The sequence below is a fragment of the Schistocerca americana genome, chromosome 2, assembly GCF_021461395.2.
Source record: "Schistocerca americana isolate TAMUIC-IGC-003095 chromosome 2, iqSchAmer2.1, whole genome shotgun sequence".
NCBI classification, from domain to species: domain Eukaryota; kingdom Metazoa; phylum Arthropoda; class Insecta; order Orthoptera; family Acrididae; genus Schistocerca; species Schistocerca americana.
The window spans coordinates 721,892,035-721,916,500 of record NC_060120.1 but is presented as its reverse complement, the minus strand read 5'-3'; the positions used below and the strand labels follow the sequence as shown (position 1 = coordinate 721,916,500).

The 24,466-nt window shown below is 43.3% G+C and overlaps 1 protein-coding gene across 1 annotated transcript in view; it reads right to left on the bottom strand.

Moving 5' to 3' along the window:
- LOC124594377 (adenylate cyclase type 3) overlaps positions 1-24,466 on the bottom strand; it is a 686,894-nt gene that overhangs the window by 88,352 nt on the left and 574,076 nt on the right. Inside the window, exons 13-15 of the mRNA XM_047132746.1 lie at positions 17,323-17,603; positions 8,080-8,155; positions 4,239-4,464 (exon numbers count right to left, since the gene is read on the bottom strand). Of these exons, the coding sequence (XP_046988702.1) occupies positions 4,239-4,464; positions 8,080-8,155; positions 17,323-17,603 (583 nt within the window). The remainder of the gene's footprint in view (positions 1-4,238; positions 4,465-8,079; positions 8,156-17,322; positions 17,604-24,466) is intronic.

Sequence of the window (24,466 nt, the reverse complement as noted above, 5' to 3'; positions counted from 1 at the left end):
TCCTACTGATATTTTTGAAATAAATTAGAAACTAAAATCACTGTGGTTTCCCATTTACAGTTATTACTATCATAGAAAGCATCCTACTTCAGACAAGCTTCTTACCACAATGTGTTTATGAACTGAAGGAAGTAAATTCTCTTTGCAACTTTTTATCTAGTGCCTCAGTTTCAAATACAGAACTAATTCAGGCCATAAAATGTTGACATAGTGAGTAGGCGAGTAGGCAGCCAAATGACAGAGAAGATATTTACTAGACATGATAGAGACTAAGTCTGAGGACAAAATCTGGATTTTCTCTAAGACATACAACTTCATGAGATTGTGGTCAAGTTGGGAAATGTGAGGCTAGCTTAATTTTATGCCCACATGGTGACTATGATTAACAATTCTTATTTAACTGCCACAATCTGCTGACTGCAGTTTTCTCACATAATTACACATCACAAGATTATTGTTTAGTTCAAATAGTAGTTTTGCTTAAATTAATTGCTACAGAATGTATATTTTGCTTGCTTTCTCCCACTGGATACTCAAAAGCAGCTGCTGATACAGAATATAACTTTCCCAATACATCTAAAAGGGGTGTAGTTTTCTCTGAGAAACAGATAAGCAAAAGCAATTTTGAAATGACTTGCTATACCTGTCACCCTTAGCAGAACAGCCATGATAGTCAGCATGGCAACACCCTACTGCCACATGACAAATGCTGAAAAACAGGTAGCCTGAATCAGAGTTTAGCAATTTGCACACCTGTTTTTTCACTTTTTGTGTTGGCACTCAACCTCATTGTCAATAAGTTTAATGATTAATAATGTGGTGTCACACATCTGCACAAGTGTATTTTCCATTCAGACTTCCCACATTCATGCTGCAAGAGTATAAGGTGCAGTCCTTTCAGTTAATGTCAGCACAACATCAGCTTACCTTCCGTGACAACTAGAACACTGTTCACATTGGTGAGTAATACAGGGTGATTCAAAAAGAATACCACAACTTTAGGAATTTAAAACTCTGCAACGACAAAAGGCAGAGCTAAGCACTATCTGTCGGCGAATTAAGGGAGCTATAAAGTTTCATTTAGTTGTACATTTGTTCGCTTGAGGCACTGTTGACTAGGCGTCAGCGTCAGTTGATGCTAAGATGGCGACTGCTCAACAGAAAGCTTTTTGTGTTATTGAGTACGGCAGAAGTGAATCGACGACAGTGGTTCAGCGTGCATTCCGAACGAAGTATGGTGTTAAACCTCCTGATAGATGGTGTATTAAACGTTGTGTTTGTGCAAAGGGAAAAGTTCTGGACAGCCGAGAACGAGTGATGAAAATGTAGCACGCATCCAGCAAGCATTTGTTCGCAGCCCAGGAAAATCGACTCGCAGAGCTAGCAGAGAGCTGCAAATTCCACAATCAACTGTATGGAGAGTCCTACGAAAAAGGTTAGTTATGAAACCTTATTGTCTGAAATAAGATTAAAAGAATCGATTTCTGTGATTTTATCCTTGCTCAAATGGAAACAGATGAATCTTTCGTTTCAAAGATTGTGTTTAGTGATGAAGCAACTTTCCACACTAACGGGAAAGTCAACCGTCACAATGTCTGTATATGGGGCACTAAGAATCCACGGAAACAACTCAGTATGAACGTGACTCGCCTAAGGTGAACGTTTTCTGTGCCATTTCAGCCAATAAAGTTTTTGGCCCCTTTTTCTTTGAAGGTGCTACTGTAACTGGACTACAGTATCTGGAGATGTTAGAGAATTGGCTGTTCACTCAGCTCGAACAAGAAGCACAACAATTCATATTTCAGCAGGATGGAGCGCCACCACATTGGCACTTATCTGTCCGTAACTACCTGAACGTCAACTACCCGAGGCGATGGATCGGCCGCCAGGCAGCCCGTGACAGAGCACTTCATCACTGGCCTACATCTACATCTACATTGATACTCCGCAAGCCACCCAACGGTGTGTGGCGGAGGGCAAGAAGCCCTGATCTTACCCCCTGCGATTTTTTCTTATGGGGGTATGTTAAGGATATGGTGTTTCGGCCACCTCTCCCAGCCACCATTGATGATTTGAAACGAGAAATAACAGCAGCTATCCAAACTGTTACGCCTGATATGCTACAGAGAGCGTGGAACAAGTTGGAGTATCGGGTTGATATTGCTCGAGTGTCTGGAGGGAGCCATATTGAACATCTCTGGACTTGTTTTTGAGTGAAAAAAAAACCTTTTTAAATACTCTTTGTAATGATGTATAACAGAAGGTTATATTATGTTTCTTTCATTAAATACACATTTTTAAAGTTGTGGTATTCGTTTTGAATCACCCCGTATATTCCCATCAATTGATATGTAGGCTAATGCACAATATAAGTACACAGGTGCATCATAACACTTGTTGACACTGAGGAGAGTTAATGTGTGCGGAATTGGAAGGACTTGCACTGGGAAAGGATAAAATTAGAGGCAGGAAGATTGATTTTGTGGTGTTATAGATTTAGAATGGAAAGTAGGAATGAATGTAGTATTGGAGGATGGCTGATACAAACACATGTGATCGGGAGTTGGAATGACTAGGATGGTGCAAGAGCACCCAAAACCCAGGGTAAAGGGGGACTAACACCCCCACATCCTCCAAAACTCATAGGGAAAGGAAAAAATATGTATGGTGCAGTCAGGATTGTCTTTCAAGAAAATGATTTAAAACTCAGTATTACATAGGTTTTTAACTGGGTTGGAACTGGAACTGTTTTATGGCTACTTAAATGTTACCATTCATCTTCCAAAATATTAAAAATACTCCATACCCACAGGTACAGATCCCCCCCCCCCCCCACACACACAAAGTATTGTATGGGTACCTTTGGGACAGAGAACAAAATGGTAGTTGTGAAGAGGAGAGCAAAGGGAAGTATGGGGAAGAAGGGGGGGGGGGCTCTGATTTGGGGTAGGGATTGGGAGTACTTGATTGGACACATTAGAAGAGATAACTGTCAGGAATAATTCTGTTTTCTGTGAGTGGTAGTCAGCTAAAGTTGAAGTGGGGGAAGACATAGAGAACTGAGATGTGCAGTTCATTAGATGTGTTTGTGCAGCCAGGCAACATATTTGGATTGGAAATTAAGGAGAAATGGTGGTCTTGGAGTCCAAATTGTGGGATTTGTAGCGTATGTGGAGGTGTTTAATATCAGCAAGGAATGATGGGATTTTGACACTTTGGTAGAGGATTCACGTAGTCAACGACTGAATGGGTGTGGAAAGCAAGACAAAGTGTATGTCTTCATGAATTAGGAGGAACAAGAGTTGCACTCTATCAAGGGGGTGGTTTGGTAGTTTCGGTACTCTAGACCTACATAAATGATGTAGTAAATACTAGGATTATTGGTAGTGTTGTAGCATGGTAGTGGAAGAAACATACGTAAATGTGTAAGACAGAACCTGGGAGACAATTGTTTGTTTGATTTGCACGTAATTGAAGTGCACATCAATCAGTATTTGTTCATTGTGTATTTCATATCCTTGTAGAATTTAAACTGAATTTTATAAGCAGTGAAAATTAGTTGATCATATAACCTCTGCGCCTTTATGTCGACAGAGACAATTTCAAGTTTGCTATAAATGCTAATTTATATTATGAAGGATAACTATCTATAACAAAAATGTTCCATAGGTTACGTGGCCCTTTAGGCATCCTCACTCAGTTTCTAGACTATTCACTGCTTCTAGTAAGACACTGATCGCATATGGAAAGAAAGTGATCGTTATGACCGAGATAATGCCTGATAGGTATGTAACAAACATAACATACAGGTAATGCAGGCACGGCCATAACTGATCAAAGCTACTAGGTAGCCTACTGATAGCTTTGCAACTCTAGGAGGGACTAATAGAATTTGGAAAGAGTCAATAAGTGGATGAAGACGACGTGGAAGAGGATCTTGGTAATGAGGGCATGGGAGAGGATACATTGGATCAAGGGCTTGTGGGTGTGTAGGATTTTATTCTAATATGCCTTGCCAGTTCAGGTTTCAGAAGGCAGGGTTTCGGTTTTAGTTGACGATCGAGGGGATCCCAAGGTATTTTAATGTGACAGATATTCCCTTTAGTACTGAAATTTTCAAATATTGAAGCGAAATGGAACACTTGCATTACCAGAGCTTCGCTTTCAAGAGCATGAGGACTCAGTGAGTCGCGAGGATAATTATTAGTGCTGGCGTCTGTGAGGGCCGGACGGCGCACCTGAGAAGTTGGGCATGGAGGCGAAGAGCACGCCGACCTCGGCGTAGCTCTGGCTGTACAGCTCCTCGTGCTGGCGCTTGCGGCTGCCCATGAAGTGCGCGGCGACGTGCGGCGGCAGGATGTTGTACACGAGCGCCTCGTTGCGGCGCCGCATGTCGGCCGCGCGCTCGCGCTGCTCCTCCACCTCGGCGCGCCACACGAACAGCACGCGCATCGCCTTCTCCGTCTGCAAAGACGCCGGTACACAGACGATACCGCAGGCAGCGGGTACAGGTCACACAGCAGGGCACGTCAAAGGCACAATCACCCAGCAGGAGAGAAATATTGAGATACTCAGTGGCTTATTTTATGACTTTTGATTTTGCGTTTCTAGTATTGAATGTAGGAAATGATTTGAAATGATTCCAGGGCCCACTCTGGCTACTTTCGCGCCCTAAAGTCGTCGGCACACGGGACGCGATAGCTAACGCTGATGTGGTGCTCTACGAGTTTTGTGACATCATTGCCTGCTATTTCACGTTGAGGAGCCGTTTCGTCGCGTGAGACACAAAAGCTCTACGATATTTTGGCTACGTGCCACGTAAAGTAGAGCAGTGATTACAGTGGGTCTTCTACAAAACATTTGTACTTACGTACTACGAACACAGAAATTGAAGTACAATCGGTTTCACTGGTAATCTTTTAAAGAAACCTTTTGCACGTCATGGACGCTAATTGTTTTGCACCTCTGCAACTATTAGTTTCCAAACTAGTTTTCTATGTGCCCTCCCCCAATGATCCCATCGATTAGTACCTACTATTATTCTTGTGACGTTCAGGTCCATTACACTTCGTTAGGGCCTTCCGTAACCAGTGCTTAACAAATAATTTCCAAACTCGGTTACCATTCGTATATATTATCACCATAGAACCAGTAATTATGCCTTTCAACACTGAATCTGGTAAGCTCTTGCTGTTTAGTATTCCATGCGTTACTACTACTACAACGACCACTATTACGACCGTTGGAAATGTGGAAACATCACGCCAGTTACGGTTAAGGAAACAGTTTGATTCGGAAACGAAAATTTCGCAATTAACAGTGTCGCGGCGAATCATGCACAAGAAGAACTGTAAGTGAGGTGATGCGCGTTAGGTGGAACAATCCGCCGTGACTAATTAGCGCTGTTCACCAGAAAGGGACTAGTTGCTAGCGGAGTAACGCGCCCGTGACGCACTCCATGTACGTCCGTACACATATCATGTTATTTTCTAGCGGTATTCTAAAACAGTGAGGCAAACGTTTAGCATACACAAACGACGAGTATGTGGATATGTTTCTTGTCTTTCGTGGACATGATAACCGGGCTGGTGTTGCCTCTGGTGAATATGCAGCTAGATATCCTGATCGACGTCATCCACATAAAAATGTGCTTTGCCTTCGGGGGACATATTCTCTCCTTCCAGCATCGCGTCACGGAGGTCATGCACAGACTCACCGTACTCCAGCTGCAGGGGAAGCTATTCTGGAGGTCACACATCAAGAACCCCAGCGAAGTACAATTAGCGTAGCAAGTCAGCTGCGTGTGTCACAACGCACGGTCGTTGACGTGTTGCACGGGCATGGGTTGCACTCCTGTTTATGCGACACCTGCATCCTGCAGACCGTTGTCTGCTGGTGCAATTCAGCGAATGGTTCCAAAAACAACAGGGAGCAAACGAATACTTCATGGACACTTTAATACGGTCGGATGAAGCAGTCTTCACTCGTGAGAGTGTCTTCAACATGCACAATGCCCACCGTTGGTGTGACGTCAACCCGCACGCCACCCGCGACTATGAATATCAAATTCGCTTTGCATCAACATCTGGGACAGAGTACTGGGAGACAGGACTTGTGGTCCCCTACATGTTGCCTAACCGGTTGACGGCACAAGGTATCATGTATTCCTTTCAGGCGATGTTCCTGAAGCACTGGATGAAGTTCCACTTCATGTTCAGCAGAGGTTGTAGTCCCAATATGATGAAGCATGTCCACATCTTGGAATTAATATGCGACGATATTCAGACAGGACATTTCCAGGGAAACGGATCGGACAGTGACGTTCAGCTGCATGGCCTCCGCGTTCACATGACCTAAATCCCCTGGATTTCTTCCTGTGGGGACACTTGAAGGAGCATGTGTATTCTTCTCCGCCTACATATGTGGAAGAACTGATAGAGCGTTTTCAGCTGCTCTTATATCTGTGGAAGCAGCCATGTTGGGAAGAGTCCAGAGCTGTGTGATTCAGCGGGTCGCGCATTATTTAGACGTGCCGGGGAGTCTCTTTGAACATCTGTCCTTTTGTAAACGTCATGCGGTCGTAAGTATGAAAATTATTATGATTATCACTGGTTGCTAATGTGTTACATCTGAGAGCACGTACTGCACGTTGTATAAACGACCAGTACTACGCTTGTCCGTCTTCTATTAGAATACTGCTGTGCGGTGTGGGATTCTTACCAGATAGGACTAACGGAGTACATCGAAAAAGTTCAAAGAAAGGCAGCACGTTTTGTATTATCGTAAAATATGGGAGAGAGTGTCACAGAAATGATACAGGATTTGGGCTGGACATCATTAAAAGAAAGGCGTTTCTCGTTCTGACGGAATGTTATCACGAAATTACAACCACCAAGTTTCTCCTCCGAATGCGAAAATATTTTGTTGACACCGACCTACATACGGAGGAACGATCACCACGATAAAATAAGGGAAATCAGAGCTCTTATGGAAAGATCTAGGTGTTCATTCTTTCCGCGCTCTATACGAGGCTCTGAGCACTATGGGACTTAACATCTGTGGTCATCAGTCCCCTAGAACTTAGAACTACTTAAACCTAACTAACCTAAGGACATCACACACATCCATGCCCGAGGCAGGATTCGAACCTGCGACCGTAGCAGTCGCGCGGTTCCGGACTGCGCGCCTAGAACCGCTAGACCACCGTGGCCGGGCTCTATACGAGATTGGAATAATAGAGAATTGTGAGGGTGGTTCGATCAACCCTATGCCAGGCACTTAAAAGTGACTTGCAGAGTATCCATGTAGATGTAGATGTATTTTTGAAGTTAATTTGTCCTCCGACAGGCCATTTGTTTCAACTGTCTATTTCTGACTTGTCTGACCACGGCTTTGTTACTGTCACCGTTACAAAACACTGTACTATGTAAATGTCGGATACGTATGGCTTAAGAAACGGTATATACTACGCTATTATATGACAGAATGAAACTGGCAAATAAAAACAAATACGCGTCAACCCACAATCGAACCTTCGACCTCATGCATGCTAACTCAAAACGCTATCCGCTGCACCAACTGCACAGCCCTTCTCCTATAAGCTGACAGAGGTAGTTACTGTACATGTGATTACAATGTTGACAGATTGCCAAGCTGTAACGTCCATTTACTGCCGGAAAGATGGGCAGAACGAAATTTCGTATAGACATTTTTGTATTGCTAGTATGTGAGAAATCGCGCTGCAAAATTCGAGTGGGCGAATTTTTCTTCACCCTGTATATATCAAAGCTGTATTTAACACAGGACACTTATCAATGGTCTGTTAAGAGCACAATTGTTATTATTCTAATAAACATTTTATATATTTTATTGTTGTTATTATTACAATCCTAGGCTCCTCTGGTACGTTAAATATGGGGATGAAGGCAAATTATATTTTGTGAGGGTTGGGGAGTGACGGTGAAACATTTTGAACCGAACGCTAGATCCTCACCTGTCGCAGTAGGCATACGGAATATCTTTACTGATAACTGACAGAATTTTTAGTTGATGCCGAGGAGGTACGTGGCAGAGACTCACGTGCCTGGCGACGAACGCGAGAGCCAAGGTGACAGCCAGCAGCAGCACTCCCAGGGACAGCTCGGCCGGCGCAGAGCTGCAACAGAAACCACAACACGTGTCTCGACATGCAGCCACTAGGAGTCATTTTCATCTGCCGTGTTAAAGCATTATAAGTCTAATTAAAACATTTATTATCTAAAGTGTCGATTAGTTTCATAATTTTGAGGGGTGTTTCGGATGAACACTTGTTTGGGTAAATTGTAGCGTAGTATTATCTATACCAGGCCTGTTCAGTAGGCGGCTGGGCGAGCTCGAGCGCGGTAAAATGGGATAACCAGACGTCATTATGTAGCGCAGGGGAAGTGCAAACTGTGCGTTGTTTTCAAAGGAATGACCGTGTGTTAAACTGGCCATAGTCTTAAGCACTAGGCGGACTACTTAAACTGGACATTGCTTAAAGTGAATTTTAAAATTGGTGAAAAGCAAATTACGGGCGGGGCGACTAGCTACATAGAGCTACCGTGTGACAGGCAGTTGCGTGATGAGTTTCACAATTTGAAAATTGTATACTAGTGTAAAAATTATCTTCAACATAAATTTTCACGACTTCACAGGTTTTCAGCTGCGATTATTTCATCGTTTGGACCTACACACTTGTTGCGAGTAACTTTTTCCGCAGTGAAGAGCAAGAAATCTACTCTCAGAAGCTCACTGACGGATTTCAACTTAAAAGCATTTGGATCTGAATGTGATGCCGGAATTCTGAATTTATTTCGCTATCAGTGTACTTAGCCGTTTTGTGACATCTTCAAAAGTTTTCGGTGCGTCTTTTTGTCTCGATTTTGTGGTATAAGAAAAATGCGTTTGATTCAACACATCTCCATTCAGTTATCCTATATAGTCTGATAGGAAATATTTTGAAAATTCTTATACAAAATTATATTGTTACTGGTCTAATAGGACAGCTTTGGGGATTCCCGCCGATGACGAATGTTACGGCTGAAAGAGGTCCTTCAACCTGACGCAGCGGTTATAAGGACAGTCCGATGTGGACTCAAAAATGATTTCGTAAAGACAAAAGTGTATGGAATGAAACCATATCATCAGATTTAGCATTACTTTTTCATTTTACTTGAAAAAAAAAACTGAATCACTAAAGTCTCCTTTTTGTGTTCAAAGAAGGCTACCCCCTTTAGCGATCTAGGGAAATCACGAAAAAACTAGATCAGGACGCGGATTTGAAACGTCCTCCTCCTGAAAGCGAGACCAGTGTTCTGACTACTGCGCTGCCTCACTCAGACGTTCAACAAGAAGGGGTACTTCATAGGACCACGCCACATCAGACCATGAAAATCTGCCAGCTCAGGTACCCCACCTCGAAGTCATTTTCGCCAGAATGGTTATAGTGAAACAAAGATCAAAAGGGTATTGCGCTCTTGACCAACAGTGAAATGCGTGAGCGACGAAAATAACGATGTGGCACCCAAGTCTACGACCTTCTCGCCTTGCCAGGTGATATTTCCAACAGGAATGTTCATATTCTGCGGAAACACGATGTAAAGTATGTTTTCTGACCGCCATATAAGATTAGCACCGTTTTAGGGTCTCTTCAAAATGGTTCAAATGGCTCTAAGCACTATGGGACTTAACATCTAAGGTCATCAGTCCCCTAGACTTAGGACTACTAAAACCTAACTAACCTAAGGACGTCACAAACATCCATGCCTGAGGCAGGATTCGAAACTGTGACCGTAGTAGGCGCGCGGTTCCGGACTGAAGCGCCTAGAACCGCTCGGTCACAACGACCGGCTTAGGGTCTCTATAAGATGATTTTGCTTTGCGTAAGGCTGGTGTCCGCCGTATCCCTCACAGATATGACATGTCATACACTGGTCAAACTACAAGGAGCGTGGCGGAGCTCTCTGTTGAGGGCCAACGTCTTGCTGCATCAATAAGCTCCCCATCAACCATATACTGCATGCCGTGGAGTGCATCTTTCATGGAGGCGAACAGATGGCAGTCGGGAGGTGCGATATCCAGGCTGTAGGGTGGCTGACAAAGAACAGTCAAATGAAGTTCTGTGAGCTCATTTCAGGTGCGCAGACTTGTGTGAGGCCTTCCGTTGTCACGGAGAAGGAGAAGTTCAAATGTTCAAATGTGTGTGAATTCCTAAGGGACCAAACTGCTAAGATCATCGGTCCCTAGACCTACACACTACTTAAACTAACTTATGCTAAGAACAACACCCACACGCATGCACGAGGAAGGACTCGAACCTCCGGCAGGAGGGGCCGCGCAGTCCGTGACATAACGTCTCAAACCGCGCGGCCACTCCGCTCGGTGAAGGAGAAGTTCGTTTGTATTTTTGTGGCGACGAACACGCTGAGGTCGTTTCTCCAGTTTCCGGAAGGTAGCGCAATACACTTCAGAGGGAGGACATCGAACTGAATAACCCCTTCAGAGTTCCAGAAGACCTTTGTCATGACGACCGTCTAAGGGTGCTGTTTTGAACTTTTTATTCGGAGGACGGGTGGGATATCGCTCTATGGATTACCATTTTGTTTTCGGTTCGAAGTGATGAACCTATATTTCATCGCACGTGTCGATGCTCGACAAAAAATTCTCGTGATCAGCCTTGTAATGCGCAAGCAGTTTTGCACAGATGGTCCTTCGTTTTTGTCTATGCTCATCTGGTAGTCAGCGAAGAACCCAGCGGGTGAGCAACTTTGAGTACCTCCACTGATATACGAGTGTGTCAGCACTACTGACAAAGACGTTCAGTGAGCAGCGAGCTGTTTGATTGTGATCCGTGGATCACCTCGAATGGAGTGTCCGCATGTTCCAACATTGCAGGAGCGACAGCTGTGTGCAGGTGGCCGGCACGCGCGAGATCGGACAGGTTTGCGCGAACTTGCTGAGGTGATGACTGCCACCTCTTCCAAAGACTCACCGTGCTTCACTGAGAGGCGTCCGTAGACATTCTGCAAGCGTCTGTGAATATTTATTTGTGATGTTCTGGTTTTCTGCAGATAGAAACTCAATGACATCTTTCGGCTTGGATTACACCTCCACTACAGACGCCATTTCGAAGGCTACATACAGCGCCGCCACCGACCGGAACTCCATGAAATTTTAGGGGCTGAAGCGGGAATATTCCATATTGTCCCACAGCAAATTGTGTATTTTTCAACAGAAACTGACGTCATAGATAAAGATGGAGGTTTTTTTTCTTAAATTCTGCATGCAGTTCTGCTCTATTCCTGGTTAAACAACAGAGGGACAGATGTAAGGCTTCTTGCTCACCTCCTGGTAATTAATATTCACTACCAGTAACTCCTGACGTTGGTCGTCGTTGGTTGTGTTTTGGCGGCAGCTGTTAAGGTGTGTTTGTTGTCTTTCTACATATGCCTTAGGTACCGAGATTTTGAATTTCCTTGCGCAGTTCTTTCGAGGTGAATTTGTGACTTGAAAATGATAGGTTGTGTACTAGTCGAAATACTGGTGATTGTCGAAGACGTCTTCTAGCTGCATTTCCGAAAGTTGTATAAACGCTTTGTCTATTTTAGTACTTAGATGCGAGATTACAAAGAGCAGCTGTGTTAATAAATAAATTTAGTCTCCGACTCCAGATTTCTTAAAGGACGGCCTTTTACTGCAGCTTTAGACTGTGGAATGCGGCCTGGATTCTTGTCATAGAAAACAAGCGTTTTTTAACACTTTGTGTGGGTTTGCAAAAAGGAGTAGGCTTCACCGTCTACTGGTTCAAATGGCTCTGAGCACTATGGGACTTAACATCTGAGGTTCAAAATGGTTCAAATGGCTCTGAGCACTATGGGACTTAACTGCTGTGGTCATCAGTCCCCTAGAACTTAGAACTACTTAAACCTAACTAACCTAAGGACATCACACACATCCACGGCTGAGGCAGGATTCGAACCTGCGACCGTAGACTGAAGCGCCTAGAACCGCTCGGCCATACCAGCCGGCCGTCTACTATTGAAATAAGGAACAGTTCAGTCGTGCTTAAGCGTGTAATTGATGTACGATAAATTATGTAATTTTTGTCTCGCGGGGCCGGTGAAGAACGGGAGACGTTGTGGCTCAGAAGTAGTATTGATGTAGCAACAGAGTGAGGTGGATGCTGGAGACATCCGTGAAAGAACCACAATTTGAAGAGAAACATGGATCGATAAAATGGGACTAATGAGTCACTGAAAAGAAAAAAGGCTTGGAGAGACGAGGAGGGAAATTAACAAGAAATCAATTGAATGTTTCTTCGGAGAGCTATGCCGTAACTAGAGATACATTTTAATTGAAACAGAAAGTACGTAATTTTGTTATGGATTTTCGACGGACGGTTGGATTTCTTCCCTATACAGCTCGTTTTTATCTGATGAAGATAAAATACTGTAGCTGATTCGTATCAGAAATTCAAATATTTCATGAGACGAGGGTACATCACACACGCGTTTTTGTGACATAGTACAATGATGAGATGTCTTAACAACTACGTAAATTTTTCCTACGTTGTTGAGCGTGGTACACTTTAAGAACAGGAGAAAGATGTGTTCATGGAAGCAAAGGTAGCACATGACACAGAGCGCCGTATGATGTAAGGAAATCTTTCGTCAGTTTCTGCAACTCGTTAAAAATACTATAAAAATGCTGGTCACGCCTCATTTACTAGTCCAACATCTAAAATAAATTCAATACGATTCACCAAGTAATTACCGGACATTCTGTGACTGCTTGATCACTTCTTTGCAATAGATAGTGAAAATACACCGATAATCTCATATCTCCAACCATGTTGATGTCATCGGAGCTATTTAAGATATGGACGGTATTGTATTGCTCAATGGGACAGCAGCTGATTAGTAATAACAAAGTGGTGTTATATCAGCTTATGAGCATTGAAATATATGTCTGACGACAGAGCACTAATTCCAAAATTTTGGCTTTTGCTTCGACTTTTCTGTGGAACTGTCATCACTATCGCTCATACAAGAAAAATCTGCGTCTCGCAGTTTACTAATGTTTAAGAAAACTGCTACAGTTTTAAGCATTCTTAGCCAGGAATCAATGAACGTTTAGTAAACATACGTATTTGGCCTAAGATGGAACAAAAGAACGAGCAAATGTAAAGAGAAGTAAAACGGTGCTGTCTGCATGGAGACTATCTGGTTCAGGCACCACGGGCAGCGATAAACACCCTAATCGTCGGAACGCAATATTAAGCAGTGTGGATGTGTCGCTGAGTAATCGAATTGTAGACATCTTCGAACAGAGTCCAATATCTGGTGCGTAATCTACTGGAGAAGTGTTACACAGCATTAGCTAAGTGGTGTAATCCTAAATGTTTTCAATGTACGACATGTTAGGCTAAAGCGAAAGCAACGGATAAAAGAAATGCGGACTGTGGAGTAAAACAGAAGGTTGTAAACTTTCCTTTCAACATGTTCACCTGCACTTGTGTATGAGAATACATCTTCATTGATTTCTGGAAGAACGTATAACATCTCGGCTTCTATAATTTTCTTTATGTCATGGTAGCTGTTAAAAACAGACGCAGCTGAAAGCGGCAGAGATCTCCCATAATACACAACGGCACACAAAACCGTCGATTTAAGTAACCATTCGATATATGCCTGCATAATGCTCTCTCGGATATTGCTTGGTTGTCTGTAACGCCCTTCGCGTGCTTGGGTATATTGAAATCCCGATATCCGCTCTGTTGTGACTCGCTTATGAGAAGGTGACTTTTTATCTCAGGCGGCTTCAGTTAGCGTCAAAAGTATTCTGCGCAAAGGGAAGGACATCAGCAGCCTACAATGCAGTCTGCATTCGGGGCAAGAGGGGATCAAATCACCGAGTGACCATCCAGGTTTTAGTTTTTCCATGGTTTCCCTAAATTTACTTTCCTATCCTTTTGCAGTCAGGCCTTAGACTTCACTTTTAAAGACTCCGTCCTCGATTGATCACCCACCTCCCATGTTTTCCTGTGTTGGAACAAACACACGGAACATTGGGGTAGACAATAATATCGTACATCCGCAGACATGCTCTGATATTGTGCCAATACGATATATGAAACCTTACGATCTAACGGTGGCATATTCTCTTGCATATGGTGTGTCTATGAACCCTTGGTGATAGTCTGTCGTGATCGATTGCACTTCTATATCTAGTCTGGATCTCTTCAGTATATGTCTTCCACACCTACATCACTGATTTAACGTCACACAGGCCGTTAATTTACAGTGCGTAAAACAGAATCGCATTGAAGTCAACTATTGGCCTCCGTTTAAACTTCGTCAAATAACTACGTTCGGAGTCGATGTGGCACAGTGAATTCTGATTCAACATTTACCACTCGAAGATAGAGCTGTCACGGTTTCTCTACATCTATTTTTGTTGACTATTGTTTTAATGCTTCCGCAAACTTCAAGCAGATGTGTAGGGATGTTCACAGACTATAATGACTCTGTACCGCGAGAGTCTTAGTATATCATATATTAAGGAGCTGCAGTTTATTTGTGGAACTTAGAGAAGTCTTCGACAGTCGCGCCAGAGAACTCTTAACTCTGAATAGCAGAGTGATGTTAAGGACTTGTAAAATTTTTACATCGGCTCGCGGACTTTAATGCTGAACTGCAGTATTGGTTCGTGAAACTGCTGCGCAGGTTACCAGGCTTTGAAAAGTAATGCACAACAGATTTTTTTGAACTTTAATTTTGAAGTCATGTGGAGAGCCAGGCTCGTGCATGTTGATAGAGCTCGCCAATCAGTCTGTTGTACTCACAGTATTAAGCAAGGATTTAATAAACATTTTAATTACTGAATAGTACCCAGCTTGTGCTAAGGACATTCATTCACTTCGCCAACCACAATCCTGTCAGCAATTTAGTCAAGTTGTTGGGATGCCGCACTTATTCGTAAGTTTAATAAACACAACAGATACACATAACAGAGACTTTAGTCATCAGTAATAATATCATCCTTCACTATTTACAATGGTCTGCCAAAGCTGGGGTAACTTTTCGATTCCACGACTGTAGAAATCACGTTGTTTTGAGGCGAAGAACTCGTCGTGCCATGTTCAGAGTGCATTTTTATCCGGTAAAGAAGATTCAATAATAGAATTAAATAAAGACAGTTACACACATTTAAATACATTCACTCTTCGAACATGTAGATACAGTATGAATTTTATTCGTGTACCTGTAAATTTCAGTTCATATCGGAGTTTGAGATATTTTAAACTAGGCGACAGTAGTCTGTGAATGTAACAAGTTATGACATCTATTAGAAACGTAAAGAACTATTTTCACAAATGCTGTCATTTCCTTGTATGAAGAAACTCGTAAATGCTTCGCTAATTATCGGGGCTCAGTTGGAAGCCATTGAATTGAAGACAGTTGTACCCCAGTCAGTAAGATTGCAGTCTGTTTCGGGATTCTGAATATCTAAAGCGCCAATTGAATAGATTGGTACGACATCCGTCAGAAGGACACCTAACAAGGCTGTCAGTCAATGCTAAGCCGAATAACTGCTTGCGTACGGGCTAGAGGTGGACCAACGCCTTACTGACGTGCTCAATTTCTGAAACTCTTTCTCTTGAATGCATGTCTGCCTGCTTAACTGGGTGGTAACGTGCTTGCCTCCCACGCAAGCGGCCCAGGTTCGGTTCCCGGCCGCGTCGGAGATTTTCTCCGCTCGTGGACTGGGAGTTGTGTTGTCCTCACCATCATTTCATCCTCATCACTGGCGCGCAAGTCACCCAATAGCCGGCACGGTAGCTCAGTGTGTTCGGTCAGAGGGTTAGCTGCCCACTGTAATAAAATAATTGAGTTAATGGATCAATGACGAACTTTAACAAGCGTCATGGCATGTCCACCCCGAACAAATAGAACGAATGTAACGAGATAAAAAAAAGTGGCGTTGAATGAAATAAGACTCGCATTTGTCGGCCGAACTTTCCCGAAAGGGGCCTGCCGGCCAACGATAACATACGCTCATTTCCATTTTTCTTGAATGAATTACCTAATTTTTGTGCAATTGTACTTATTTGTGCGCATCCCGTCTCCCACACGGATCCTCTATGATCTCATTCCATTCCCCCATCTGTTCCTATTCCTCGAACATATCCGCATCCTCTACACCTCCCGCCACCTTGATCCGCCTCACCCCCTGGTTGCTCCTCTCCTCTCCCATCCCTGCCCCCTGCCACGCCTTCACTGTTGTGTCCCCCCTACCCTCCATCTCTACACCCTTCCTCTCCTTTCCCAAGGTGGCTTCCATCAACTCCCCCTCCCGGAGGATGCCCTCTCTCCCTCCATTTATCCCTCCTATCAACACTGATCCTCAGCCCCCCCTCCTTTCCTCTGTTCTTTCCCTGGGCTCCCTCTCCCGCCCCTTCCATCCTGTGTTTTCTCCACACCTAACCTCTCCCTAGCCCCCTTCTCCCCCCCAAGTCCTTTTGTATTTCCCCTCCTCTGCCTTCCCCACTCCCTGTCGCGTCTGCCCAGCACGTCCCACCCCTCTTATGGGTCCTCATCCTCCATTGGCCCCTTTCCCCCCTCCTCCCCTTCGCTTTTCCTCTCCTTCCCCTCTTTTTTATTTTCCCATCATCTGTCCAGTTTCCCTCCCACCTGCTCTCGGCTGTGGTATGACATATTTGCCAGCCTTTCAGTGCAGTGTTCCAGTGAATGTTCAGTGTTGCTTCGTCTTTCCAAGTGTTGCAAACAGAAACCATGCTGTCGCTGGGTGTGAATTTTATATCTTTTGCGAACAGAAACCAGACTGTCGCCGTGTTTTTTAATTGTCTGTCTATTATTTTACCTGTTTGCTTCATATGTATTTTATTAGCATCATCGTCCCTTTGTTTATGTTTTAAGTTCCACGATTTTTTCGCGATGTTACCATTTATGTCTCCGATTTTATGGCCTCTTTTTATTATATATTCTCTTCACCTTTTTAAAACAAAGTCTGTAGGGTGAAGAGCGGCATACTAAGCTGCTGCCAGCCCGCCCCCTTCGGGGGGAATCGAAATTCAATAAAGAAAAAAAAAGTACTCATTTGTTTGTCTGTAAATGTACATCAGATCTATTACTTTCCGTTCCATGTGGCGAATTCCTTTGTAGGCGTCGTTTTCTTTTTGTCTCAAAAGTACATTAGCGCAGTTTGTGTAACGTGTGAGGGACATGTGGCGCGGGCCGCTTTGTACGTTGGCGGGACAGGCAGGGGGGGCAGGCGGCTTACTTGGGCCAGTTGCTCCTGGCGATGGCCTCCTCGCAGCGCAGCGCGGGCGCCAGCAGCGTGCAGTTGAGCGCGACGTGCGCGGCGGCCAGCAGCGCCAGCAGCAGCGCCTTGTAGCCGTGCGCCAGCTGCACCGGCAGCGACGCTGCCACCAGCGCCAGCACGCAGAACGACGACACGTAGCTGGGCAGCAGGCACGCGTCCCACGGCCCGTGCCGCAGCATGCCCGTGCAGTTGCTCGCCACCGCCGACCACGTGCCTTCCTCCGGCGACACGCACGGCACCTGCCGACGACAAGCCGTTTAATACTGGCGAGCAAATAAGAAGGCAGCTGCTAAACTAGTGTCCGAGTAAGAAGGCGGGTGTACGAGGTGTGTGAGAAAAATAATGATATTGACAACTGACGCTGATAACGCCTCGAGCGATCTGGCAACGCTGCGTTGTTCTACTTGTGTAGACTGATCTGCTCATCCTTTCGAAATGCTCAGTCTGATTTTCAGCTCCGTATAGCAATCACGTGATTTCTGAGAGCGCCATCAGTGAAGCTGTGTTTTTGTTGTGTATTATGGAAACAGAACAGCGGAATTTGGCCCCACTTTATGCCCTCAAGTTTTGTGTTAAACTTGAGGAGTCTGCGACTGTGACTTTTGAAAAGTTGAAACAGGTCTGTGGGAAACATTCTTTATCAAGAGCACACGTTTTTCGGTTGCACTAATCATTTCTGGGGCGCGCGGGATTGGCAGGGCGGTCTGAGGCACTGCAGTCATGGACTGTGCGGATCGTCCCGGCGGAGGTTCGAGTCCTCCCTCGGGCATGGGTGTGTGTGTTTGTCCTTAGGATAATTTATGTTAAGTAGTGTGTAAGCTTTGGGACTGATGACCTTAGCAGTTAAGTCCTATAACGTTTCACACACACACAATCATTTCTGGAAGACAGAGAAAACGTTGAAGATGAACCTCTCTTAGGGAGACCTTCAACTTCAAAAACCGATGAAAACATCAAACGTGTGTATGCTCTTGTGAGAAAAGACCCACGTTTAACATTAAGGGTGATGGGTTACCAGTTAAACACTTTCAAACCTTGCATCAAATTTTGACCAAAGTTTTGCACATGCGAAGGGATGTGCCAAACTGGTGCCAAAAAACCACACAACTGGGCAGGACAGTCGATGAAATGCATGCGTTCATCTTCTTCAGAATATTACCAATGACCACGAATCGTTCATTCGTGTGATCACAGGTGGTCAATCCAGGATGTTTGAGTACCATCCTATGACAAAGTGGTAAAGTTGCGAGTGCCACATTAAGAGAAATCTCGTCAACTGAAAAAGTCTCGAATGAACAAATCGAAGATCGTTACAATGCTGATATTCTTTTTTGACACTGGGGGTACTGTGCATAATGAATTTGTTCGTCCAGGACAAACTGTCAACCAGATGTCCTTGAAAGGCCGAGGAAAAGGATCAGTCGAATGAGAGTGAACATTGCGGACAAGTGGTTGCTACATCGTGTAAACGCCTCATGTAACATGCCCACTTCAGTTACGGTTTGGTTGACTAACTGGGGGGGGGGGGGGGGGGGGGTATGGCACTAAACAGTGAGGTCGTTAGTCCTGCAATTCGAAAGTTACATGTGTCCGCTGGCTGGCCGCGGCGGTCTCGCGGTTCTAGGCGCGCAGTCCGGAACCGTGCGACTGCTACGGTCGCAGGTTTGAATCCTGCCTCGGGCATGGATGTATGTGATGTCCTTAGGTTAGTTAGGTTTAAGAAGTTCTAAGTTCTAGGGGACTGATGACCACAGCAGTTGAGTCCCATAGTTCTCAGAGCCATTTGAACCATTTGAACATGTGCCCGCTAAAAGTGCACGGATCCAGTGAGAGGAGTCAAACTACAAAATGACGAAGTTAAAACACACATTGTAGAAGGTATAAAAGGGTAGCCCAAATCTAAAAACTTGGAAAACACAGGGATAAAAGAGTGGTCTTTCGAATCGGGACAAAAACACAAGCCTTCTATGGGCACTGGGCGTTGCATGATGTGGTAAGTAGTATTTGTTTGGTTGAGTCCGGCTATGCATTGCAAGAACGAAATTATAAGTATGTACTGACTCATCAGAGAAAATATGCCTGATGATTCTTAAGAGCGACACTCTGTATCTCTGATCATTATAACAGCGATAACACTATGGAACTTACACGAAGGAAAGCCTAGCAGCCCAAACATGTATACTGTAGAATATATTTTCCTTGAAAATCATTCCCCACTTTATTATTTACAGAACACTGCTACCCTGCTACTGAATTTTTCAAAGACAAATTCGTGGAATAATATTCGATGACACTGGACCATGCTGCTAGTCCTGTAGCCTCTGAGACACCCTTTCTTTTAAGGAAAAAAAAAATGTCAGCGCGGTATGGGCTGAGGATGGGTGGCAGTCGGGAGCTGTCTGTGGAGGGCGCAGCTGATTGAAACAACACAGTCCTGTCTGGCAAGGACCATCTCATGAGAGGGTGGCTGCAGAGCCCTCAGTACATGGCAGTTGTGTGGCGTTGACCTCGGTGGCCAGAACACTACAGACCCTGGCATTGTGGAAGTTGTTTGAGCACATGGCCTGCTATCGATGGTGGTGGTGGTGGCAGTCATAGCGGCAGTGATGGCAGCAATTGTTGCAAAGGCAGTGATGGTGGCGATGGTGGTGGTGGTGGCAGCAATGGCGACAGGAATGGTGAGTGCAGAGTGGGGCAGTGGAGGTAATGTGGCCTTCATTTAAAATAAAGATGCAGTTGTAACCAACCTATTCTACTACATACAGCAGTAACTGCTCAGTCTTGTATTTATGATAATCTTCATGTGTATTTGGAAGCAAAGCTCGAAGTTTTGATGTATTAATATCATAAAATACAACATAACTGTAATTGTTTTCACAAGCGCACTATCTGGCAGTTTTTGAATTTCTCACCGTTTTTACAGTGAGTTATGCACACTATTACAGAAAACACAACAACAGCTGTTGTTTTAATAAGGGATCTGTCATGTATTTTATAGTTAGCAGAATCTAGGACAAATCGTAGCATGATTTTTTAACAAGATACTGGTGTAACCATATCAGAAACATCCCTAAAACATGGATATTTTTTTAATTGAAGCGTTTTTCCATTGTAACAGCATAGAAGCTGACTCACGCAATAATTCACAACAGCAGCCATTTTGCTAACCCACCGATCTCCCACTATCTTGGATCTTACAAGTTTGATTATGAAGTGATACTTTCGGGATAAATCTGTCAACCATGTATACTGCACAAGCTCACCCAACAAATAGGACGAAGCTTTATACCCAAGTTCTTAAATTTTCCCCATTTACGTCTCACCCAGTTTACCTAAAAGGGAGGCAGAATAGGGCAGGGTAGAGGGGAATGGGAGATGTGAGATCTGGTAAAAATGAAGGCTTTGTCAGTGTCCACTTTGTTCCATTACTACCTTATAGGTAATGCTGTTTCTATCGAAATGATTAATATGAAAGAAAATTATACGAAAGTAATATTCAAAATTATTTGCAGAATCTTTTGCAGAGAAGATAATTATGAGAATAGTCAAGAAAATAAATAAGATAATAAATTAATGCATCAAAAAACTAACTGGATTGGGAAGCATAATTAAGTCTGTAATGAAAATGAAGTTGAGATACATAGGGTATGCAGCTGGCTATGTTAAGATTTTTTTCTTTTCTTTTTTAATTCCAAGATAAATGATGCGGGTAGGTAACACTGGAAAACATGCATGACTCGTTGGATACGTATAGCTGACGATCATATTGAATGAAGAAGTACAGAGAAAGCTTTTGGCCAACACCAGGTCTCAAATGGTTGTTAATAACGATGATATATTCAAATAATTGTATAGCTGTTCCGATTAGATCTCCACCTCTTAGTATGGAAGAAGGTTTATTTGAGCGTTCCGTTGGTTAGTAAGCAAACTCTGCAAATGTCAACTCACTCCTAAATGTAGAACTTCTGAATTAAAAACATACCTCATGACTCTCAATTTCTACACTTTATTTGAATCCTTGGATTGAAAGTAGCAATGTTAAATGTAGATAGCCTGCTATTGTTATAGCCAGCAAAAATTTGAGATTCTTCATAAATGTTACTCCAGTAAAATTACGAGTAATAATACGAAAACTATTAGATGGACAGTAGTGCAACTAGGTAGGAATATTGTTTTTTAAAAGTAGTAACCATCTCGCTAATTTTATAGTTTTAAATTTATACAGAATAAACACACACTTCTGTAGCTGTTCAGTTTCCATCATTAAAACAGCTCCTAACAGAAATTTATCCCCTGCTAACATGTACAGTACCTTAACTAGTTTCATACACCTGAATCTTTTACTTCGTAATGAAATGGTTCAAATGGCTCTGAGCACTATGTGACTCACCAACATCTATGGTCATCAGTCCTCTAGAACTTAGAACTACTTAAACCTAACTAACCTAAGGACATCACACAACACCCAGTCATCACGAGGCAGAGAAAATTCCTGACCCCGCCGGGAATCGAACCCGGGAACCCGGCCGTGGGAAGCGAGAACGCTACCGCACGACCACGAGCTGCGGACTCATAATGAAATCCATAGAACACGACGAATGAATAACACCGTGAAGAATGGATGCAAAACCAATTAAAATACATTAGGAACATTAAATTAAATACGAAACTGTAATGCCCATGAAGTAATGTCTTAGTAAGCAAATTCTGGAAATGTCAACTCATTCCTAAATGTTGAACTTCTGAATTAAAAACATACTTCATGAGTCTCAATTTCTACACTTACGTTTTAGAAACCCCATAAGTTATGAATCAACGTAGTTGCTGCGAATGATAAACTTATGCCAAAGAAATCTTTAGTACTTCATGTTTTATACTGTATGTCTCGGACGTTTCCATTCATTTATCACACTTATTGACAGAGTATAGATTGTTTATTGCGCTGTACACTGAGATACGTGTGAATCTTGTAGACTTAAACGAAAGAACGTGTTAGAGGGTCGCTGACAGATGGAGGTGCGGTGGAGACGAAGGCCGTCCCGGGACGAGGCGCCGGCCCGGTGCGAGTAATTGGACTGCCACTCTAGACGCCGCCGGCAGCTGCCGAAGATGTCACGGGGATTTCGCAACGAAACGCTGCGCGATGCGCGCTATCAGAAATCCCATTTCCTGACCTCAGATGCTCTTTCCACCTGCCCTGCTTCGAGCGCTGGCTGGAAAAGCAATACTTGATCTCCGGAACTAGACTGCATGCTGTGGAATTCTCGAGATTGGGAGATTGTTTATGACTATAACTTTTATTTTCAAAAAACTGAGGACGAGCTTCAACAATTGCAGCAATCGCTTCTTATTGTGATAAGATTTTCATTAAATACTTATTTTTTCTACCCATGTTTCTGGTTATTAAGCCGTCGCCTAGCATAGCTGACTTGTATGATGTAGTGTTTTATAGTACAAACATAAGTAGCTACGAATTTACAGTCATTAAAAGAGTAATCCGCAACACTAAATATATAGCGTAATACATCCATAATCAGAGAACAATAAAACAAATAATTGGTAAATCGATTAAAAAATATTGAACTAGGTATTAAGTCATGCTTGGCAGTGTTTAGCAGCGGTAAATAACTGAAGTTTGTTTGCTGATTTATAAGCTGTTCAGGTTGGTTCTTGCAGAGCCTCTTGACGTCAAGCAGTGACAGTTTCTGTCCATTTGCCCAGAGTGCAGTTTTTCTAAGAGGGCTAGTTGGAAAGTAAGGAACGATCGGTTGAGAAATGGAAACCACAATGAAAATCCGGGGAAGCTTTGCACAAACGTGCTGTGCAGTCTGTCTAGTAAGACCGTTGATAACGTCACGTTCTTCTTCTTAGTTCTGAGCGCGTAAAGTTGACTGGAAAATAGTGGTCTCCGCGAAGTATGGGTGCCTGCCGTGAGATTTCGCCTGATTTCGTGCAATCCCACATCACGTAACCATCATCCATTTCCTTCTTCCTGACTGTTCTCTGTCGCAACTACAGGGGAAATGAGTGTGGAGTGTTTAATCATCCACCAAACAGCCCGTAATTGGCACCCTCTGATTTTCTTCTCTGCTTAAATGAACAGCTAACTATGAAGACAATATTCTAGCACACACAAAAACATACAGTCCAGCGTAGAAAATTGGCGGAAAGCACAGGAGGCTGTTTTCTATGACGAGGGTAGTGGGGAAATGGTACAACACTACGACAGACATTTAAGTCGGAGCGGTGTCTATGTAGAGAAGTAGCTGGAAGGTGTAGCTAAGCGCTGCAAATAGAACGGTTTTGATTTTCACTGCTATTTCCATTTCGCGGTCGATCGTTCCTTACTTAACTAGTAGTCCTCGTACAACCTTAAACAATACTCACCAGCCCAATCATGTCGACAGCACTTTTAAGAAAATATTAAAATAAGATAAATACTAGAATATGAACCATCTGTCCCCCGACAGATACCCAAAAACCAGGTATATTAGTATTTGTTGTTGGTAGACAGACTAGACTGAGTACCAAAATATACAACGATCTGGAAAAATAGATATTTAGCCATCTACTTTATCACAGAGACAATATGCAAAAATTTCCCTAGCTACGGAGATAAGCAGTTCCCTATGAACAAAAGCGGAATATATAGAGTGTGACCCATATTTCAGAGCAAAAACAAATCTATGTGCGCCAGGATTAAAGAACAGCATGAAAGCTAGAGGCTGCATAAACCAGACTCTACTTTTGCACAACATTGTCTGGAAACCAGACATAATGCTGTAGTAGATGTAGAATACTGAAGTCGGAGCATAATGAACTCAAAACTATAACTGTCTGACATACTGGAGATCGGGAAGTACCTAAAGAACCATCCTGAATAGCTACTAACTGAGCCGACAGACTTTATTTACTTATTATTTCTAATTGCTGTCAAATCTGACAGAATGCGCAGTCCAATACTGTTAAATCTATTTTCCAGTTACTTATTTATTTTATTTTAGGGTCCTGTAACCGTAAATTTATTAATAAAGATTAATTTCTTTGATGGTTGTAAAATCTTTACTATTTATTTAAGAATGAACTCACAAATTTCAATTAT